The 21,538-nt window shown below is 46.8% G+C and overlaps 1 protein-coding gene across 1 annotated transcript; it reads left to right on the forward strand.

The window, feature by feature from the left end:
* The first annotated feature begins 1,410 nt into the window (after window positions 1–1,410).
* LOC100589685 (nuclear pore complex-interacting protein family member A1-like) lies at window positions 1,411–15,959 on the forward strand. Its single transcript, XM_030808680.1, is given in 10 exon segments — window positions 1,411–1,479; window positions 5,745–5,873; window positions 8,831–8,930; window positions 9,094–9,232; window positions 12,175–12,276; window positions 13,285–13,345; window positions 13,455–13,490; window positions 13,566–13,627; window positions 13,745–13,839; window positions 15,892–15,959. Coding segments are annotated over 10 exon segments (861 nt in total).
* The last annotated feature ends 5,579 nt before the right edge of the window (window positions 15,960–21,538 follow it).

Below are 21,538 nucleotides of genomic sequence, written 5' to 3' on the forward strand. Positions count from 1 at the left end.
GTGCTGGGATTACAGGCGTGAGCCACCGCACCCAGCCAAATCTAGGGCTGCAGCATGGTAGCAGCATACAAATAGAATTGAATTCCATAGTTTTGCTATCCCTGTTTTTTGTTTGTTGTTGTTGCTGTTTTTGAGACAGAGTCTCACTGTCACCTAAGCTGGAGTGCAGTGGTGCGATCTCGGCTCACTGCAACCCCTGCCCCCCAGGTTCAAACTATTCTCCTGCCTCAGCCTCCCCAGTAGCTGGGACTATAGGCACCCACCACCAAACCCGGCTAATTTTTGTATTTTATTAGAGACAGGGTTTCACCATATTGGCCAGGCTGGTCTGGAACTCCTGACCTTGTGATCCACCCACCTCGGCCTCCCAAAGTGCTTGGATTACAGGCGTGAGCCACCACACCCTGCCCCTGTTTTGCTTTTGTTTTGCTTGTTTCTTAGGGTTGTTTTTCTATTTATGGTAAAGGCATTGGCTTTCCATTTGCAGCATCAATAGAATATTTCCTGTTTACAATAACCTTATGTCATAGTAAATGGTAAAGGGATTTAAAGCAGTGGTTTTCAGCTGCCAGAGGCCTGAGTGAGTTTGGGCACACTCTGTGTGATCGGGCAGAAGAAGGCCTTTGGGAAGTTTAGCTGAGGACTAGGCCAGGAAAGGTGATGGACAGTGGAGGTCTGTCCTGGTCACCAGGCCCCTGGGTCCTGCCCACCTGCTTGGCGCTCCCCAACCATCACTCATGATGCTGCCAAGCCCTCTGGGTATTGTGGCCAAATACCCTAGGAGAGAAGCTGATGAACTTTGTTTCTTGAAATGCACAGATTCCTTGGACATCCCTGGGAGGTCAATCATGAAAGTCAACTTGGTTTTCTCCCCCTCATTTGGTTTCAGAATTTAGAGTCCACATGCACAGGCAGTAAGATGATATAGATAAGTGACATCATCACTCTGTTTCGGATGTTAAAATGTCTAAGTGGGTTAGGGGTGATTTGAGATCACACAACCTTGTGCCACAAAGTGGAATTCCCAGGCCAGAGAGAGACATTTTATTGCCACATTATGATCTTATCATTGAGTTTAAAGGCAATCTTGTTTCATTTTGGATTCTTTCTTATGTTTATATCTTATAAGGGCACTTTGAATTTCCAAGCAAATAATAATTTTGAGTTAGCTTTTAATCATTGACTTCTAGCACAGTTATATGATCAGAAACATGTTGTGTGATTTGATTGCTCTAAAATATACTGAGGTTTGCTGGAACAAAATAAGTCAGGTTAACTTTTGTAAATGTACCGTGCATGCTTAAAATGAATGTATCTACAACATTTGTTCCTGAGATACAGGTTGATGGACGGATGGCTACAAGGATGTGATGGAGATGGTTTACTATTGGGACCTTCCACATCCCACTGATGTTTTGTTGCTTAGGATATGAACGGCTGAGCGGGGGCTGTAAAACCTCGCACTCTGCTTGGATATGAGTTTCTTCCTGCCGTCCTGCCATCATTTGTTTTTTAGGTTTTGTCGCCAAGAGTGACCTTGAGGAACCCTGGGAGCTCAGGAAGGAAGGAGCGCCCAGAAGCAGGGACAGGGAGCTGGTTGGGGAGGACAAGAAATCAGGTTTGTGAAGGTTCCAGAGAGGACCTGTCCTTGGGAGGAGCGTGGGGGGCTGAGATGGGGGAGGTGGCATTGGAATGACACCAGGTGGAAGCACTGTGAGCTCACAGGTGGTCCACTGTGAGGCACCACCGGGGTCACCGATTGGTGGAGAGGGAGTATAAAGCCCCAGGGTTGCTAAGATAGGGCCCAGACCGAAGAAGGTTTGCTGGAAAGCAGATCCCTGGTCTCCATCTAATTGCTCCTAAGCCTCACGCTCCCTTGCCCCTCGCGTACTGTTGCTTCCCTGATTGACCTTCTCCCTGACCTGTAGCTAAACCTTCTACCAGCGCTTCAGAACTTAATTTGAACCGGATCCTTTCCCAGATCCCTTTCTTATTCTCCTTCTCCTCCTCCCCCTCCAAGTGCCCAACAGCCCCCTTCTCCTCCTTTCCCTTCCCTTCCCTCCCCTCCCCCTTCCCTCCCCTTCTCCTCTCCCTCCCCAACTCAGATCTGGGCCCCCATCCCCATCCCCTTCCCTCCCCCCGCCCTAAGCCACCCCCACCTCTGTCCTGGCCACCTCAGGGCACCCTGAGAGGACCAGGACATGCGGGTGCAGTGGCTGTTCTTTTGGCTCCTCCCGCTGGGATTTATCAGCCATCAGTCCACCCATGTGAGTAGACGCTGGACCCACGGGGTTTCTTCCTTGTTACTGGGCTGTGTCACGCGGCATGAAATTACACAGCTCAGGCCTGTAATCCCAGCACTTTAGGGGGCCAAGGTGGGCAGATCAGTTGAGTCCAGGAGTTGAGGGCTAGCCAGGGCATCATAGCGAAACCCCATCTCCACAAAAAATTCCAAAAAAAATTAGTCGGGCCTGGTGGTGCATACCTGTTATCTCAGTTACTGGAGAGGCTGAGGTGGGAGGATCGCTTGGGCCCAGGAGCTGGAAGCTGCAGTGAGCCTAGATGGCCCCGCTGCACTCTTGTCTGAAACAAACAAAATGGACCAAAACAAAGTGAAATGTCATTTGATTTGTGTCACCTGGTTTGATGACTTTTTTTTTTTTTTTAGACAGAGTCTCACTCTGTCGCCCAGGCTGGAGTGCAGTGGCAAGATCTGGGCTCACTGCAACCTCCGCTTCTGGGGTTCAAGCAATTGTCCTGCCTCAGCCTCCTGAGTAGCTGGGATTACAAGCGCAGACCACCACGCCTGGCTAATTTTTGTATTTTTAGTAGAGATGGGGTTTCACCATGTTCGCCAGGATAGTCTCCATCTCTTGATCTCATGATCCGCCTGCCTCAGCCTCCCAAAGTGCTGGGATTACAGGCATGAGCCACTGTGCGCGGCCAAAATATATAAACTTAAGTGTAAGTTTACTAACTTTGGAAAGTACGTACACCAGCATAACCCAACCCCCTTTCAAGATCTACGTTATTTTATTTTTATTATTTTTTTTTTTGAGACAGAGTTTCTCCCTTGTTGCCCAGGCTGGAGTGCAATGGCACAACATCAGCTCACCGCAACCTCTGCTTCCCAGATTCAAGTGATTCTCCTGCCTGAGCCTCCTGAGTAGCTGGGATTACAGACATGTGCCACCATGCCCAGCTAATTTTGTATTTTTAGTAGAGACAGTGTTTCTCCATGTTGGTCAGTCTGGTTTTGAACTCCCGACCTCAGGTGATCTGCCCGCCTCGGCCTCCCAAAGGGTTGGGATTACAGGCGTAAACCACCGTGCCCAGCCAAGATCTACACTATTATGTCACCCCAGAAAGTGAACTCTCACTCTTCCCAGCCAGTCTCTTTCTTACAATAGGTTAGGTTGCTTATTCTGGAATTTCACTTATACAGATGCATGCCATGCCATAGGTACTCTTTTGTGTCTGCCTTATTCTGCTCAACACCAGGTTTCTGAAATCATTACCATTGTTGTATGGTTCTCTAACTCCATCATTTCCATTTCAGACTCAGCATATGCTGAGTTCAACCTGTTGAAGGGCTATCTCTGTTTAATTCACCATCTTGAAAGAAACATTTAAAATTGAGATGTTTTCAAGAATATATAGTTAAATCCTGAGGAATCGATGTAGAAATGGTATCACAAGGTGTCTGAACTTACTCAGGGGAAGTCTTTGTGTTCACTCACATAAGAGTCTAATGGGATTAATATCAACAATCTTAGAGAAATCCCACACTATTCATGCCATTTTCATGATCTCCACCTTGGTAATTTTTTTTTTTTTTTTGAGACGGAGTCTCGCTCTGTCACCCAAGCTGAAGTGCAGTGGTGCGATCTCAGCTCACTGCAACCTCTGCCTCCCAGGTTCAAGTGATTCTTCTGCCTCAGCCTCCCGAGTAGCTGGCGCGTGCCACCATGCCCTTCTAATTTTTTGTATTTTTAGTAGAGATGGGTTTCACCGTGTTAGCGAGGATAGTCTCAATCTCCTGATCTCATGATCCACCCACCTTGGCTTCCCAGAGTGCTGGGATTACAGGCGTGAGCCACCATGTCTGGCCCACCTTGTTAATTTTTAAGCACTAAAATTTGATACTTATTTGTGAATGAAGTAACCTCTTCATTGTATTCTTTTTTTTTTTACTTATGCTGAGCTTTAAATGACAAAGATTCACATAATCCAAGAGAGAAGTATTATTTAGAGGGATTCTTTTATCATGTGATATATAATAAATGCATCCAATGTTACACATCAATTTAAAAAACTAGTAAATAACTTTTAAGTAAAGATAACTACTGGCCAGGTGCAGTGGCTTACACCTGTATTCCCAGCACTTTGAGAGGCCGAGGCAGGTGGATCATGAGGTCAGGAGTTGGAGACCAGCCTGGCCAAGAAGGTGAAACCCCGTCTCTACTAAAAATACAAAAATTAGCCAAGCATGACGGCAGGCGCCTGTAATCTCAGTTACTCAGTAGGCTGAGGCAGGAGAATCGCTTGAACCAGGGAGGCAGAGGTTGCAGTGAGCTCAGATCATGCCACTGCAATCTAGCCTGGGTGACAGAGCAAGAATTTTTCTCAAAACAAAAAGAAAAGAAAAGATAATTACTTTATACTTAGCTTGTCCTACCCATTGAGTGACGGGCTGCATGTGGCCCAGGACAGTTTTGAATGCAGTTCAACACAAATTTGTAAACTTACTTAAAACATTATGAGATTTTGGCCAGGTACAGTGGCTCATGCCTGTAATCCCAGCACTTTGGGAGGCTGAGGCGGGCAGATTACCTGAGGTCAAGCGTTCGAGACCACCCTGGCCAACCTGGCAAAACCCCATCTCCACAAAAAATACAAAAATTTGCTGAGTGCACTGTCAGGTGCCTGTACTTCCAGCTACTCAGGAGGCTGAGGCAGGAGAATCACTTGAACCTGAGAGGCAGAGGTTGCAGTGAGCTGAGAGCATGCCACTGCCCTCCAGCCTGGGTGACAGAGTGAGACCCCATCTCAAAAACAAACAACAAACAAAAACAAAAAAACGGCTGGGCACGGTGGCTCGCATCTGTATTCCCAGCACTTTGGGAGGCTGAGGCAGGCAGATCGCCTGTCAGGAGTTCAAGACCAGCCTGGCCAACATGGTGAAACCTCATCGCTAGTAAAAATACAAAAATTAGTCAGGCATGGTGGCAGAGACCTGTAATCTCAGCTACTCGGGAGGCTGAGGCAGGAGAATGGCTTGAGCCCGGGAGCTGGAGGTTGCAGTGAGCCGAGATTGCACCACTGCAATCCAGCCTGGGCGACTGAGCGGAACTCTGTCTCCAAAAAAAAAAAAAAAAAAAAAAAGAAGGATTTTTTTTTTTTTAAGATCATCAGCTATTGTTATTGTTAGTGTATGTTATGTGTGGCCCAAGACAACTTTGCTTCTTTAATATAGCCAGGGAAGCCAAAAGATTGGATATCCCTGCTTTATACCAAGAAAGATGACACCCCACATTTGCAATGCCTAAAAGCACTGCCAGCCATCCGAAAAACATGAGACTTCTAACTTCTGTTCTTTTTTGTAGCAGTGGAATCCCACAGTGATATCTGAGGGATGTGGTTACCTTTTGGAGGAGGTTGATGGTTTCTAAGGATGATTCTTTCTGAGTGAAATATTGTCAGTGTCATTGACCTTTTCATTATATCAACTATTATTATTCCAGGTTATCAATTCTCTGCATGACCATTTTCATCCTGGGACTGACTTTTGTGGAATTCTGTGGATAGTTATCATTATTGTGTTTCTGGGAATTTCTACACTTGCCATTTTCCTCTGGAAAACTAATCTTTGTGTGAGTATACTAACTTTCTCTAGAGGTATACTTGTAATCACAAATAAGAAATTATTTAAAACAATTCACGTTTCTGGACTTCATTATGAATATGTGGTTTTACCCAAAAAATCAGGGAAATGATTTATTAGCATAAGAATTACGAAAATATCTGCCATTTACATTATGAAAATTAAATAGGTTGGTGTTTGTTTAAGAGAATGTCAACAGAGCTTTTGGTCAAAAACAAGTTTTTTTTAAACTTTGTGCTATTTATCAGAAATGGAGTATGAGGTTTCATCACTTAAATAGGAAATTGTTTCTCAACTCTTCTGCTTTAGAGTTCTATCATATGGGTGGAAGGAAAGCTTCCAATCTCCTCTCTAAAGATTCACTACAGAAATGAGCTGACAACAGACAGCTTAACAGGAAAAGAAAAACATAGAACAGGCATAAACATGGGAACCAGCTGAAAAATGAGACTGCTAGAAGGGCCGGATGGTTGATGCTTAAAGAGCACCCTCTTCTGAGGGGAGAGGGAGATAGATGGAGATGTAGGCAATTTAGAGGGGCAGCAAATGATTTTTAGGGGAAATGAAAGAGCCCAAGGAACAAACAATCGGCCTGAGACAAAGTTCCTCTGAGGTCATAGGGTCGAGGTGACAAACTGCCGGAAGGTGAAGGGCAGAACTGCACTGCTTCTCATGATGCAGAGAAAGCCCCAGAGAATCTCTTAGAACTGCCCTCCAGAGAATCAATGAAAAGTGTGTCTGGGCAGGGTGATTTTGAATGACATCATTCAAAGTGCCTGTTCCCAGTTGCAACTGGAGGGTGATCAGTATGTCAAAAGTCTGTACTTGGTAAGAATTTGGCTGCTAAGTGCCATAATTTGTCTTTTGAGCCTTTTTTCCATTGGGTAAGTTGAGCTCTACATTTTCTCTTGCCATTCATGACAGTAAAAATGTGGTTGTCGGGGGGCTGAACCTCCTTCTGAACAATGATCCAAGATAAAAGTACTAATACCACAATGCTTTTTTATATTCAAGGGAAGAGGAAGTATGTTTCAGTTTTACCACCTAGATAATTACACGTCATTTGGCACTGCCTTTCAAGATATGTAGAAAACAGAAAATATATGAGTTATGAAGATATCTAGGCACATTTAACATTCTCTACCCCACTTAGTCCTGACCAGAGAATTTTCGATATAAATTGGGGGAAGTTTTTTTTTTTTTTTTTTCCAGCCCCCAGACGAGTCTCCCTCTGTTGCCCAGGCTGGAGTATAATGGTGTGATCTCAGCTCACTGCAACCTCCACCTCCTGGCTTCAGGCGATTCCCCTGCCTCAGCCTCCCAAGTAGCTGGGATTACAGGTGCCCACCACCATGCCCAGCTCACTTTTGTATTTTTAGTAGAGTCGGAGTTTTACCATGTTGGCCAGGCTGGTCTCAAAACCCGACCTCAAATGATCCGCCCACCTCAGCCTCCCAAAGTGCAGGGATTACAAGCATGAGCCACCACGTGAGCTGGGGGAAGTTTTTAAATTTACCACTTTTTACCAATTCCATTTAGGAAAGTTCAGTTGAGCTGTTTGACTTGGACAGCTTTGCAACTTCTCATCTTTGTCCTTGTCATCTAGTCATCTATACCACTACCTCCTAAGCAGGGACATCATGGGTGCCATGAAGCATTCATGCATGACGGCATTTCTTTGCTTCTCATTTCTTCATGTGTTTGACATTTCTCCTAGCTCCAAACTGGGCCAGCTACCTTTCTTATGAAATCTAGCAGTAGCTATGGGATAGATGTGGTTGCTCTTTCATCTTTTTGGATTACCCATTGCTTCTCTCGAAATCCTAGCACATGTTTTGTTTTTTATCCTATGTGCAGAAATCAGAAAAAAACAAATTCTACAAAGAATTTGAAAGATATTACTTCAGGCCAGGTGTTGTGGCTCATGCCTGTAATCCCAGCACTTTGGGAGGCTGAGGCAGGTGGATCACTTGAGGTCAGGAGTTCAAAACCAGATGGGCCAACGTGGTGAAACCTCATCTCTACTAAAATTAGCCTGGCATGGTAGCGGGCACCTGTAATCCCAGCTACTTGGGAGGCCGAGGCATGAGAATCACTTGAATCTGGGAGGTGGAGGTTGCCGTGAGCCAAGGTAGTGCCACTGCACTTCAGCATGGGTGAGAGTGATGCTCTGTCTCAAAAAAAAAAAAGTCATTTCAATGACTACCTCAGGAGATTCGTAGGTATCTGACCCACACCTGAGATGGGATTTGCATTGCATCTTAGCTATGATGAGAACAAATATTTAATATCTTAGAAGATTAAAAGCATACTGTGATAATGTGGAAATCTTGGTGGGAATTCAGTCATTAGTGAGAATGTTTTGCGTTAGGTTCAAACCAGCCTCAATGAAGCTGATGTGAGGGAAGGGAAGGTGGACTCTGAGTAGAGCAGGGACAGAAGGAAGATGTTCCAGTGCAGATCAGGAAGGAGCAGGGGGTGAAATGTTACAAATTCTAGAACTCAGAAAGCTGAAGGTAATTACTTCCTTTTCAAGTTGTGAAACATGTTAACCTGTGGTAAAATACTTATAACATGATAATTACCATCTAACCGTGTTGAAGTGTACAGTTCAGTTGTGTGAAGTATATTCATGTCATTTTTTTTTTTTGAGACGGAGTCTCACTCTGTCACCAGGCTGGAGTGCAGTGGTGTGATCTCGGCTCACTGCAACCTCTGCCTCCCGGCTTCGAAGGGTTCTCTGCCTCAGCCTCCTGAGGAGCTCAGATTACAGGTGCCTGCTGCCATGCCCGGCTAATTTTTAGTAGAGACGGGATTTCACCATCTTGGCCAGGCTGGTCTTGAACTCCTGACCCCGTGATCCACCCGCCTCGGCCTCCCAAAGTGCTGGGATTACAGGCATGAGCCACCACGCCCGGCCGTCATTCTTAAATTATTATTTCCTAGGTGTCTTTCCTGAAGACTGTCTTAAAGTCACAAAATGTACATGACAGATCCACAGATGTACATCGGAAAGCCTGGAGGTCCAATAGCCGTAGCCAGGAAGGTAAGGCTCTGTTGCAGTCCCCATAGTGTGGAAATGAGTTTGCCCTGGAAAGGGAAAGAACAGCTTCTTGCCCTCAGGTTTCTCACCTTCTCCTCTCCTCAACTTCACCAAGGGCAAGGGTCCACTCGTATGCACACGAACAAAAGAGTTTCTTCCTTTCAAGGAATTAAAATTGGCATGGAAGACCTCTATACTTCATGGAGATATATGGAAGCCAAAGTTCGAACTGAAGTCCATAAGGTGACGACGAAGGTCAACAGTCATTACAAAATCAATGGACAGAGGAAGACTCCCAAGGAAGAGTAAGATGTGCCTTGACACAAATACTGTTGTATGAATCATGTGCCCATCAAAGTAGACAACTGTAAAGTCCTTGAGAATATTTTCTACAATATTTGTGGCAAATTCAGTGGGTTCAAAATTGAGTTTGTCCTTTCTGCTTGATTAGTTTAATCTGCATATTTCCTTTCCCTTCCTACATTCTTGTTTGTAATTTTTTCGGGGGAAGAGGAGGTGCTAGTACTGGCATTGGTTTTCCTTTCTCTCTCTTTTTTTTTTTTCCCTGAGACGGAGCTTTGCTCTTGTTGCCCAGGCTGTAGTGCAATGGCACAATCTCGGCTCACTGCCTTTTGGGTTCAGGCAATTCTCCTGCCTCAGCCTCCCAAGTAGCTGGGATTACAGGTGCCCACCAACACGCCCAGCTAATTGCTGTATTTTTACTAGAGATGGGGTTTCGCCATGTTGTCCAGGCTGGTCTTGAACTTCCAACCTCAGGTGATCCACCCGCCTCAGCCTCCCAAAGTGCTGGGATTAGAGGCGTGAGCCACCACACCCAGCCTTTTTTTTTTTTTAATTTTGTGATAGAGTCTCGCTCTGTCGCCCAGGCTGGAGTGCTATGGCGCAATCTTGGCTCACTGCAACCTCTGCCTCACAGGTTGAAGCAATTCTGCTAAGCCTCCCGAGTAGCTTGGATTACAGGTGTGTGCCACCACACTTGGCCAATTTTTTTTTTTTTTTTGAGACAGAGTCTCACTCTGTTACCCAGGCTAGAGTGCAGTGGCTTGATCTTGGCTCACTGCAACCTCCACCTCCCAGGTTCAAGTGATACTTATTCCTCAGCCTCTTGAGTAGCTGGGACTACAGGCATATGCCACCATGCCCGGATAATTTTTGTATTTTTAGTAGAGGCGGGGTTTCACCATATTGGCCAGGCTGGTCTACAACTCCTGACATCATGATCCACACACCTCGGCCTCCCAATGTGCTGGGATTACAGGCGTGAGCCACTGCACCCAGCCCAATTTTTGTATTTTTAGTAGAGACAGGGGTTCACCATGTTGGCCAGGCTAGTCTTGAACTCCTGACCTCAGGTAATCCACCTGCCTCAGCCACCCAGCACGAGCCACAGCGCCCAGCCTGGATTGTTGAATTCAATGCTTGGGTCACCTCCAGATTCATTTTCACAGTCTTTCACGTTTTGGTCATATTACATTGTATTTTGCTGCCATATGCCTGATCTTTTTTTGTTAAATGTGAGATACTTGTTAAAAAATATTTAGCAATGAATTGAGGCCTAGCAGCATGTTATCTTGTTGCAGAAGAGATGGGAGTCTACTTCTGGGGGATGGTCAGGGGTCCTCCATACAGGCTGCAATGGAGGTCGTCAGTGCAGTCTCAGTCCCTACAAAGGCCAGGGTATTTCCTGTCCACCTCTATTCTGATGTGTGACTCTTCTGGGTCTCAACCAGAGCCAGTGGACTTCAGTACGGCTTGCTTTCATTGGCAGACCCTCAATCCACTTGTTTTCCATGTAATCCCATGCATGTGTGCAAAAGCTGCTCTGCTTCTTTGCATCTCAGTAGTCCCTTCTGGAATTCAGCAATGAAACTCAGGGAAATGGGTTCCAAATGCGAGGCTGACTTTCGTCCTGGGTTTCCTTCTTCTGCGTCTTGACCTCATGTCTGTTTACTGCCATGTTAGCAATTTGATGTATTCAATCATGGGTTTTATTCTGTTTGGTGTCCCCCATTGTTCTCATCAGAGATCAGAAGCTTCAGATGTACTTATGTCAACTCAAGGGTAGAATGCTTCCTTAGCTTCCCTCCAGAGTCAGGGTTTGTGTTTCTAGTTCCCAAGTGCACAGCAGGAGTAGTGATGTCCTCACTGGCTTCTCATTTGCATTAAACTGTGAGCTCCTGTAGCGTGGGGACAGGACCTGCTCCCATTGCATTCTCAGCACCTCACCACATACTCCTTGTTTGAGGCCACTCCAGAGAGCATGTGCTGAAGGATGCCCTGTGGTCAGAAACAAGTTCATTAACTTTCTCTTTGAAGTGTTTTTGTCTCTGTTTCCTAGCGTTCTGGGAATTTTCACAGCCTTCCTATAAAACCAAGTATCAGGTGAGATCCTTAGGATCAGGAGCATGAATCAAGTGGTGTGAGGGCAACACAGCAAACTTAGCTTTTTAGGCCATTTTCTTTTTCTGCTCACACTCTCTGTGAACTGAACCTTGTTAAAGTCAGTCAACACCAGGGTGGATGGTTTGCAGTTGTCACCTATTTTCAGCACATAACACCCTGACTTAGGAGCCATTCCGATCATTTCTCATTCAATAGATGCGCCCAGCATTCAGATTGCCTTTTCTCTCAACCAGGATCTTTAAAGTCGATGACAAGGGTTCCAGTCCTGAATCATGGCAAAGTGCAGTAGTGAACTGCAGGGTTAATGACACCATATTCTGGAAGGATCTCTATGGCTGATGGTCTCCGTGCTGGCATCAGCCTGTGACTGAGAATCAGGTCTCCCACAGGAGAAGTCAGATGAGGAGCAATCCTCTGCTTCCGATGGAGTTAGTTGTGATGAGTTGGTGAGGTCTGGTTTTTCACACTGAACTAAAATGAGCTTTCACTGTGTCAAGCACAAGACTGACCCCAGAGACACACATAGTGCACCTCATAGAAGCTTTTAATAGTCTTTATTTACTAAAGAATAGGACTAACTATAGAACTATGAAGATAAGCTGGAAATGACAGATGACTTGCCAGCAGGCCAGAGTGTGATTTTTCTTTGTCCCTCAATGGGAGGTGTCAATTCTCCCTTCGGTTGTGAGAATCAGTTGGTTCATTTATGGGAAGGTTGCAGGGGGGATCTTTGAATCAGAGCCTTCAGATGCCAGAAGGGCAGAGGGAATCCCACACGGGCTGGCGGATCATGTGTGTGCATTTCTCTCCCTTCTAATCTCAGGAAGCTAAGAATGAAAGAATGTGAGCAAGCAGAAAAGGACAGGCAGCTATCAGAGGCAGAGGAAAATGGGAAATCGATTATGAAAGAAATAGACACCGACATGTGAGTTCAGAAACTGAACCCCACCCTCTTGGGAAACCCCCATTGGAGACGGGGTTGTGTTTAACCTTTGTACAATGTTTAGACCCAGTAAATGCAGAAATAGAAACAAACGGTCAGAAGACATATCGAGAGAGAGAGAGAGAGTTCACAAAACAGAAAACAAAGTACCTTAAGATTTACCAGTGACCAAAAGATGTGAAGTAGCAAAATGTCTCCTGATCCCATTGCCAGCTAGACTGTGTGGAAACTCGGTTCATACCAGCCATTCTAGGGGTGGGGTGGGTTGTTGTCATCCTCAGGAAAGTGTGTTGTTGTAGGATCAAACACATCCTTCAAAAGGACTATGCCTGTTTATAAGCCCAGCTGTTTCTGCCCTGTGAAACACGGCAAGGATATTAATACAAAGAGAATAGAGCTTTATGGTAAAAGATGCTCAGTGAAGGATGAATTAGGGATATACTGAGAATGGGGAAGGAAACTGTCAACTCAGAAGTCAGCAGGCAGTAAGCAAAAGAGGAGGAATCAATATAGCAACAGTTTGGATCAGACTGTACTGATTGTTAGTTTTTGTTTTTGTTTTTTTTCTGAGATGGAGTCTTGCTCTGTCACCCAGGCTGGAGTGCAATGACATGATCTTGGCTCACTGCAACCTCCACCTCCCAGGTTCAAGTGATTCCCCTCCCTCAGCCTCCCGAGTAGCTGGGATTACAGGTGCCTGCCACCACGCCCGGCTAATTTTTTGTATTTTTAGTAGAGACGGGGTTTCACCGTGGTCGCGATCTCCTGACCTCGTGATCCCCCCGCCTCGGCCTCCCAAAGTGCTGGGATTACAGGCGTTAGTCACCGCGACTGGCTCAGACTGTGCTTTTATAGCCATCTGAAATTCGTTTTCTAGGTATAGATAGGTTGTGTAAGGGTACAGTTGTGAGGATAACAGAAACATGGCAGATTATTTAAAATCATCCCGAAAGTGGTGCTTAATCTGATGAAAGTGATTGTAATCCATAGGAAATTGTTTCACGCTGCGGAAAGGTTGCGGCGGCGGGCAGAGGACTACTACAGACGCAAAGTAAGGAGCTTCCTCCCCGCAGTTGCAGGATTGTTCAGTGCTGATGCAGATGATGGCACGGCCCTTAGACTCTCTCAACATTCAATTTCTCATGTGTTGGCTTTTTCAGATCGCCCCTTCTGCAAGAAAGCCTCATGCCAACTGGGTAAGTTTGTTTGTTTTCCTTGCTTTTGGACATAGTCTGCCAGGTCAGGACATGGATGTGTTTTTCTGCCCACAGCTCTGTGCTCAAGCCTTGCAGAGGAAGATGGCAGAGAGGAAGGCTGCCTCCAAGCAGCAAAGGTAGGTCATTGTGATGGACATTTTAAAGGATGTTTTTGTTTTAAGATAAAGCTTTGAGTGTCTAGTAAGGAACTTGGTGTTTTAATTCTTCAAGTCAATTCTTTCTATGTCTTCTAGGTGTGAAATGAGGGAAAAACAGAGAGTGCCACAGAGACACATGCGTCGGGAGCCAGTCCAGGGACGACCGGGCCTAGAGAACCCTTTCTGGAGGGGTAGGAGCTCGCTGTGAAGGCAGCCGCTGAATTTCTGCGGCACAATCCGCACACCCTGCTTCTCCTTTTGGGGATGAGGGCTCGGGTGGGGTAATGGTTATGTTTCCTGGACACAATTCCAAGCACTTATAAAGAGAACAGTTGTCTCGCTGGGTAGCAGGACCCTATTTTTCTCAGGTGCCCTAGCTGAATGGCTCTTGGCTAGTCCCCTGTGAATGGTGGAGCTCAGGCCGCTCCACTGACTGTGGACATTGCCCCACCCTGATGTCTTGGTTACTTTTAACTGAGGAGATGAGCCTAGAAGGCAAATGGGCCAGCTCCCCTTTCCACCTTGACTCAGTGTGAAGGATTTATTTTTCCTTCATTTGAGAAAACAACAATAGCACTTTAGAATGGGAGCCACATGTGCTGATGAGAGCAGAGATTTTCTGGCCATGTCTTCATGGATCAATATTGTAGCATGAGATCTGCTTTAAGAAAAGCATTTATTTACACTTTTTGGAAATTTCCTCATTATTTTTGTTTAAGTTGTTTACTGTCAACTATATAACTCCATTAGTAAGTTAAATTCCTATGTAATCTTACTCCTCTAACATTTGAAGTGTAACCCTAAAACTTTCCAGTTAATTTCTGTAGCTCTTACCTTTTCTCATGACTGTTCATCTCTTTATGTCCATTTCTGTTCATAAGTATTGATAATACCTGGCCAGGTATGAAAGTTAGATTAACTATGAATCCACAGAATTTTAAATGTCCCTATGGCTTGAAGAAGAGGAGCAGTGCTGTTCCTGTCCAGGGTTTATTGATATTCTTCCAATCATGGCTGTTCCTATTTTAATTTTGAGTCTGTGCTCACATGATGAGTGATTTCCTCTGATGTGTACTGATTTAGAGCTCATTTCCAGCTGGTTAGAGCCCACCCTGTTCACAGCCTGTTGAGAGTTAAGAATACCCCTGGACCAGGGCTCTGTGGTATCTTCCTCAAGGATGAGGGTCCAGAGGGCTCCAGAGTCCTCTGAGGCATGTGGTCAATAAACCCTGTGCCTCTGGTAAGGGACCTGCGTGGCAGGGAGTGAGATGGCAGCGGAGGGTGTGGAGGGTTTCTTATTCTGCACAGCAGATGCAAGCCAGATTTAGCCCCATTCCCTTCTCTGGCCCTTAGCAGATTCAGGACCTCATTCGGTTCCCATGAGGAACAGCAGCTGCATCCCAGCTGAAAACAGAGAGAAGACAAAGGTAAACGCTGGGGACATTTTCACTCTTCCTATATCAGGACACTTTGGTCTTTTCCGACAATGCCCTCTCCTGGCCTGGCCTCTGCTCTGTGGGTTCTGTGGTGCCTTTTCTGTCTCGACTTCTTGAGAAGCAAAATCTTCCCCATGAGCCTTCAGGCTTCTCCATTCCCAGCTGATCATCGTTGGTGGCACCTACAGAATCCATAAAGCTCAGGGGCCGAGGGCTGAAGGGCTTTTACTGTTCTGTTTCCAGAAATAACACGAGGAGGCACCACTGACCTCCACTACTCTAGGTCTCATGGCGCAGTGAACTCTGACTGATCCACTTTACCCAAGATGTTGTGGGGTCTCATTTCCAAAATATGCAGGATTTTCTTTCTTTTCCTGTGATTTTGTTTGCATTCTGCTATAATGTAGGTGATTAACGTTTTGTGCAATTTTCAATGCTCTTTCACATGCTGGCTGTGAGGGAGGAATGAGGATAGACATAGACATTCCCAATGTCTCAAACATGCTTCTTTGTTACTCTCTTATGACTCTGTCTTCCCTGGGGCAGGACCCCAGCCTGCCTACATTTGCAGACAGACACAGTGGCATGTGGAGACAACGGTGTGTCCCAATGATTTTACTCCCCAGCTGTGGGCAGTACTCAGTGGAAGGGTGGTATTATGACACTGATACTGCTATTTTGAAACCTGGAGGATGGAAAGGTGCAAAAATCTATCACCAGCAACAGAAGGTGCAGCCTGTGTTGGTGGTGGTAATTTTGTCCTTCAAATGAATATGTGTGAAAACATTTCTTCCTTTGGCCCCACAGGTCAGAATGGCTGCAGTGGAGCATCATCATTCCTCAGGATTGCCCTACTGGCCCGACCTCACAGCTGACACTTTCAGAAAAAGGAAGGGCCGCCAGGCACCTCCTCCAACTCAGTGTCATCTGGGAGGTCAACCACCTCCATCAGCTAAAGATCGTCTGAGACCTCTGAATCTGTCTCGACTACAGTGTCGACAAGGACCTCAACCACATTCTACAACTGATGAGTTTCTGAGAAGAGATAAACTTCAAGTTGAGTGTCCCCTGGGACCTGTTCCATTTCCTCCAGCTGAAGATTTTGTGAGCCTCAAAACACCTCCCGAGTGTCTTCTGGTACCTCTTCCACCCTCTCCAGTTGACAACTTTCTGACACCAGAGAACCCACCCGTCGAGTGTTGCCGGGGACCTGTACCATCTCCTCGAGCCGATAATGTTAGGAAACGCAAGACACCTCCCGACTCTTTTTTTGTACCTCTTCCACCTTCTCCAGTGGAAGATTCTCTTAGCCTCAAGACACCTCCCGAGTGTCTTCTGGTACCTCTTCCACCCTCTCCAGTTGACGACTTCCTGACACCAGAGAACCCAACCGTCGAGTGTTGCCGGGGACCTGTACCATCTCCTCGAGCCGATAATGTTAGGAAACGCAAGACACCTCCCGACTCTTTTTTTGTACCTCTTCCACCTTCTCCAGTGGAGATTCTCTTAGCCTCAAGACACCTCCCGAGTGTCTTCTGGTACCTCTTCCACCCTCTCCAGTTGACGACTTCTGACACCAGAGAACCCACCGTCGAGTGTTGCCGGGGACCTGTACCATCTCCTCGAGCCGATAATGTTAGGAAACGCAAGACACCTCCCGACTCTTTTTTTGTACCTCTTCCACCTTCTCCAGTGGAGATCTCTTAGCCTCAAGACACCTCCCGAGTGTCTTCTGGTACCTCTTCCACCCTCTCCAGTGACACTTCTACACCAGAGAACCCCCGTCGAGTGTTGCCGGGACCTGTACCATCTCCTCGAGCCATAATGTTAGGAAACGCAGACACCTCCCGACTCTTTTTTTGTACCTCTTCCACCTTCTCCAGTGGATGATCTCTTAGCCTCAAGACACCTCCCGAGTGTCTTCTGGTACCTCTTCCACCCTCTCCAGTTGACAACTTTCTGACACCAGAGAACCCACCCGTCGAGTGTTGCCGGGGACCTGTACCATCTCCTCGAGCCGATAATGTTAGGAAACGCAGACACCTCCCGACTCTTTTTTGTACCTCTTCCACCTTCTCCAGTGGAGATTCTCTTAGCCTCAAGACACCTCCCGAGTGTCTTCTGGTACCTCTTCCACCCTCTCCAGTTGACGACTTCTGACACCAGAGAACCCACCGTCGAGTGTTGCCGGGGACCTGTACCATCTCCTCGAGCCGATAATGTTAGGAAACGCAAGACACCTCCCGACTCTTTTTTTGTACCTCTTCCACCTTCTCCAGTGGATGATACTCTTAGCCTCAAGACACCTCCCGAGTGTCTTCTGGTACCTCTTCCACCCTCTCCAGTTGACAACTTTCTGACACCAGAGAACCCACCCGTCGAGTGTTGCTGGGGACCTGTACCATCTCCTCGAGCCGATAATGTTAGGAAACGCAAGACACCTCCCGACTCTTTTTTTGTACCTCTTCCACCTTCTCCAGTGGATGATCCTCTTAGCCTCAAGACACCTCCCGAGTGTCTTCTGGTACCTCTTCCACCCTCTCCAGTTGACGACTTCCTGACACCAGAGAACCCAACCGTCGAGTGTTGCCGGGGACCTGTACCATCTCCTCGAGCCGATAATGTTAGGAAACGCAAGACACCTCCCGACTCTTTTTTTGTACCTCTTCCACCTTCTCCAGTGGATGATTCTCTTAGCCTCAAGACACCTCCCGAGTGTCTTCTGGTACCTCTTCCACCCTCTCCAGTTGACAACTTTCTGACACCAGAGAACCCCCGTCGAGTGTTGCCGGGACCTGTACCATCTCCTCGAGCCGATAATGTTAGGAAACGCAGACACCTCCCGACTCTTTTTTTGTACCTCTTCCACCTTCTCCAGTGGATGATTCTATTAGCCTCAAGACACCTCCCGAGTGTCTTCTGGTACCTCTTCCACCCTCTCCAGTTGACGACGACTTTCTGACACCAGAGAACCCGCCCGTCGAGTGTTGCCGGGGACCTGTACCATCTCCTCGAGCCGATAATGTTAGGAAACGCAGGACACCTCCCGACTCTTTTTTTGTACCTCTTCCACCTTCTCCAGTGGATGATTCTATTAGCCTCAAGACACCTCCCGAGTGTCTTCTGGTACCTCTTCCACCCTCTCCAGTTGACGACGACTTTCTGACACCAGAGAACCCGCCCGTCGAGTGTTGCCGGGGACCTGTACCATCTCCTCGAGCCGATAATGTTAGGAAACGCAGGACACCTCCCGACTCTTTTTTGTACCTCTTCCACCTTCTCCAGTGGATGATTCTATTAGCCTCAAGACACCTCCCGAGTGTCTTCTGGTACCTCTTCCACCCTCTCCAGTTGACGACGACTTTCTGACACCAGAGAACCCGCCCGTCGAGTGTTGCCGGGGACCTGTACCATCTCCTCGAGCCGATAATGTTAGGAAACGCAGGACACCTCCCGACTCTTTTTTTGTACCTCTTCCACCTTCTCCAGTGGATGATTCTATTAGCCTCAAGACACCTCCCGAGTGTCTTCTGGTACCTCTTCCACCCTCTCCAGTTGACGACGACTTTCTGACACCAGAGAACCCGCCCGTCGAGTGTTGCCGGGGACCTGTACCATCTCCTCGAGCCGATAATGTTAGGAAACGCAGGACACCTCCCGACTCTTTTTTTGTACCTCTTCCACCTTCTCCAGTGGATGATTCTATTAGCCTCAAGACACCTCCCGAGTGTCTTCTGGTACCTCTTCCACCCTCTCCAGTTGACGACGACTTTCTGACACCAGAGAACCCGCCCGTCGAGTGTTGCCGGGGACCTGTACCATCTCCTCGAGCCGATAATGTTAGGAAACGCAGGACACCTCCCGACTCTTTTTTTGTACCTCTTCCACCTTCTCCAGTGGATGATTCTATTAGCCTCAAGACACCTCCCGAGTGTCTTCTGGTACCTCTTCCACCCTCTCCAGTTGACGACGACTTTCTGACACCAGAGAACCCGCCCGTCGAGTGTTGCCGGGGACCTGTACCATCTCCTCGAGCCGATAATGTTAGGAAACGCAGGACACCTCCCGACTCTTTTTTTGTACCTCTTCCACCTTCTCCAGTGGATGATTCTATTAGCCTCAAGACACCTCCCGAGTGTCTTCTGGTACCTCTTCCACCCTCTCCAGTTGACGACGACTTTCTGACACCAGAGAACCCGCCCGTCGAGTGTTGCCGGGGACCTGTACCATCTCCTCGAGCCGATAATGTTAGGAAACGCAGGACACCTCCCGACTCTTTTTTTGTACCTCTTCCACCTTCTCCAGTGGATGATTCTATTAGCCTCAAGACACCTCCCGAGTGTCTTCTGGTACCTCTTCCACCCTCTCCAGTTGACGACGACTTTCTGACACCAGAGAACCCGCCCGTCGAGTGTTGCCGGGGACCTGTACCATCTCCTCGAGCCGATAATGTTAGGAAACGCAGGACACCTCCCGACTCTTTTTTTGTACCTCTTCCACCTTCTGCATTGGATGATTCTCTTAGCCTCAAGACACCTCCCGAGTGTCTTCTGGTACCTCTTCCACCCTCTCCAGTTGACGACTTTCTGACACCAGAGAACCCGCCCGTCGAGTGTTGCCGGGGACCTGTACCATCTCCTCAAGTTGATAATGTTAGGAAACGTAAGACACCTCCCGACTCTTTTTTTGTACCTCTTCCACCTTCTCCATTGGATGATTCTCTTAGCCTCAAGACACCTCCCGAGTGTCTTCTGGTACCTCTTCCACCCTCTCCAGTTGACGACTTTCTGACACCAGAGAACCCGCCCGTCGAGTGTTGCCGGGGACCTGTACCATCTCCTCGAGCTGATAATGTTAGGAAACGCAAGACACCTCCCGACTCTTTTTTTGTACCTCTTCCACCTTCTCCAGTGGATGATTGTCTGAGCCTCAAGATACCTCTCGAGTGTCTTTTGTTACCTATTCCACCTTCTCCAGTTGATGATATTTTCAGACCACAGCCACGTCCCATCCACTGTCGCCTGGGACCTGGACCATCTTCTCAATCTGATTATTTTCCGAGAGTCAAGACACCTCCCGAGTGTTTTTGTTACCTCTTCCACCTTCTCCGAGTTGATGACTCTCTGAGCCTCAAGTCGCCTCCCGAGTGTCTTCTGGCACCTTAAAGCACCGAGGTGCTTTAGTCAACTGAGTCTGCCCAAAACTAAAAAGCATCCATTCAAAAGTACTTCACTCAGAAATTATAAAAATAGTAGACATCAATAAAATACATTCTACACAGAATACGCCAATCTTACACTACTCTTTTTTGATAATAAAAAATGTACTTACTGAGCTAGGTGTGGTGGCTCACGCCTATAATCCCAGCACTTTGGAAGGCCAATGAGAGTGGATCAGTTGAGGCCAGGAGTTTGAGACCAGCCTGGCCAACATGGCGATACGCCATCTCTACTGAAATACAAAAATGAGCCGGGCATGGTGGCACGCCCCTGTAATCCCAGGTAGTCCGAATGATGAGGCAGGATAATTGTTTGAACCTAGGAGTAGGTTGCTGTGATCCAAAATCATGCCACCGCACTCCAGCCTGGGTGACAGTGTGAGTCTCTGTCTCAAAAAAAAAAAAAAAAAAAAAAAGAAAAGAAAAGAAAAAAAGTCGGTTGCAGTGGCTCACGCCTGTAATCCCAGCACTTTGGGCGGCCGAGGCGGGTGGATTACGAGGTCAGGAGATTGAGACCATTCTGGCCAACATGGTGAAACCTCCTCTCTACTAAAAATGCAAGAATTAAGCCGGGCGCGGTGGCTCACACCTGTAATCCCAACACTTTGGGAGGCCGAGGTGGGCGGATCACGAGGTCAGAAGATGGAGACCATCCTGGCTAACATAGTGAAACCCCGTCTCTACTAAAAATCCAAAAAGTTAGCCGGGCATGGTGGCAGATGCCTGTAGTCCCAGCTACTCAGGAGGCTGAGGCAGGAGAATGGCGTGAACCCTGGAGGCGGAGCTTGCAGTGAGCCGAGATTCCACCACTGCACTCCAGCCTGGGCGACAGCCAAACTCCATCTCAAAAAAAAAAAAACAAAAAAACCGTATTTACTAAATTTTAGTATCAAAATAACAAATTATGTATGTTTTGGGGAAAGAAATCTGGTTATTAAATCTTCATTTTGACTGAGTTCTATGTAAATTAAAATTCACTCTAAGAACTATTTTGTGGTATAAAACTTCATGTGCCCAAATGTGTTCAGGAGATAACCTGAGATTTTAGAATGGAAATATAAACAATCAAAACCAAGTTTCCTGACACTTGCATTAAAATATTAGAAATATTAATAAGTCTAAAATGCCATTTTGCCACTGTTATTCATATTAACCAAAATATTACAGAAGTAATATTTCAGACTAGATCAGGAAAAAATGTCTGAACACAATTCAAAAATAATCATTGATAATTTT

This window comes from Nomascus leucogenys, unplaced genomic scaffold (genome assembly GCF_006542625.1).
Source record: "Nomascus leucogenys isolate Asia unplaced genomic scaffold, Asia_NLE_v1 000599F_183625_qpd_obj, whole genome shotgun sequence".
NCBI classification, from domain to species: Eukaryota; Metazoa; Chordata; class Mammalia; order Primates; family Hylobatidae; genus Nomascus; species Nomascus leucogenys.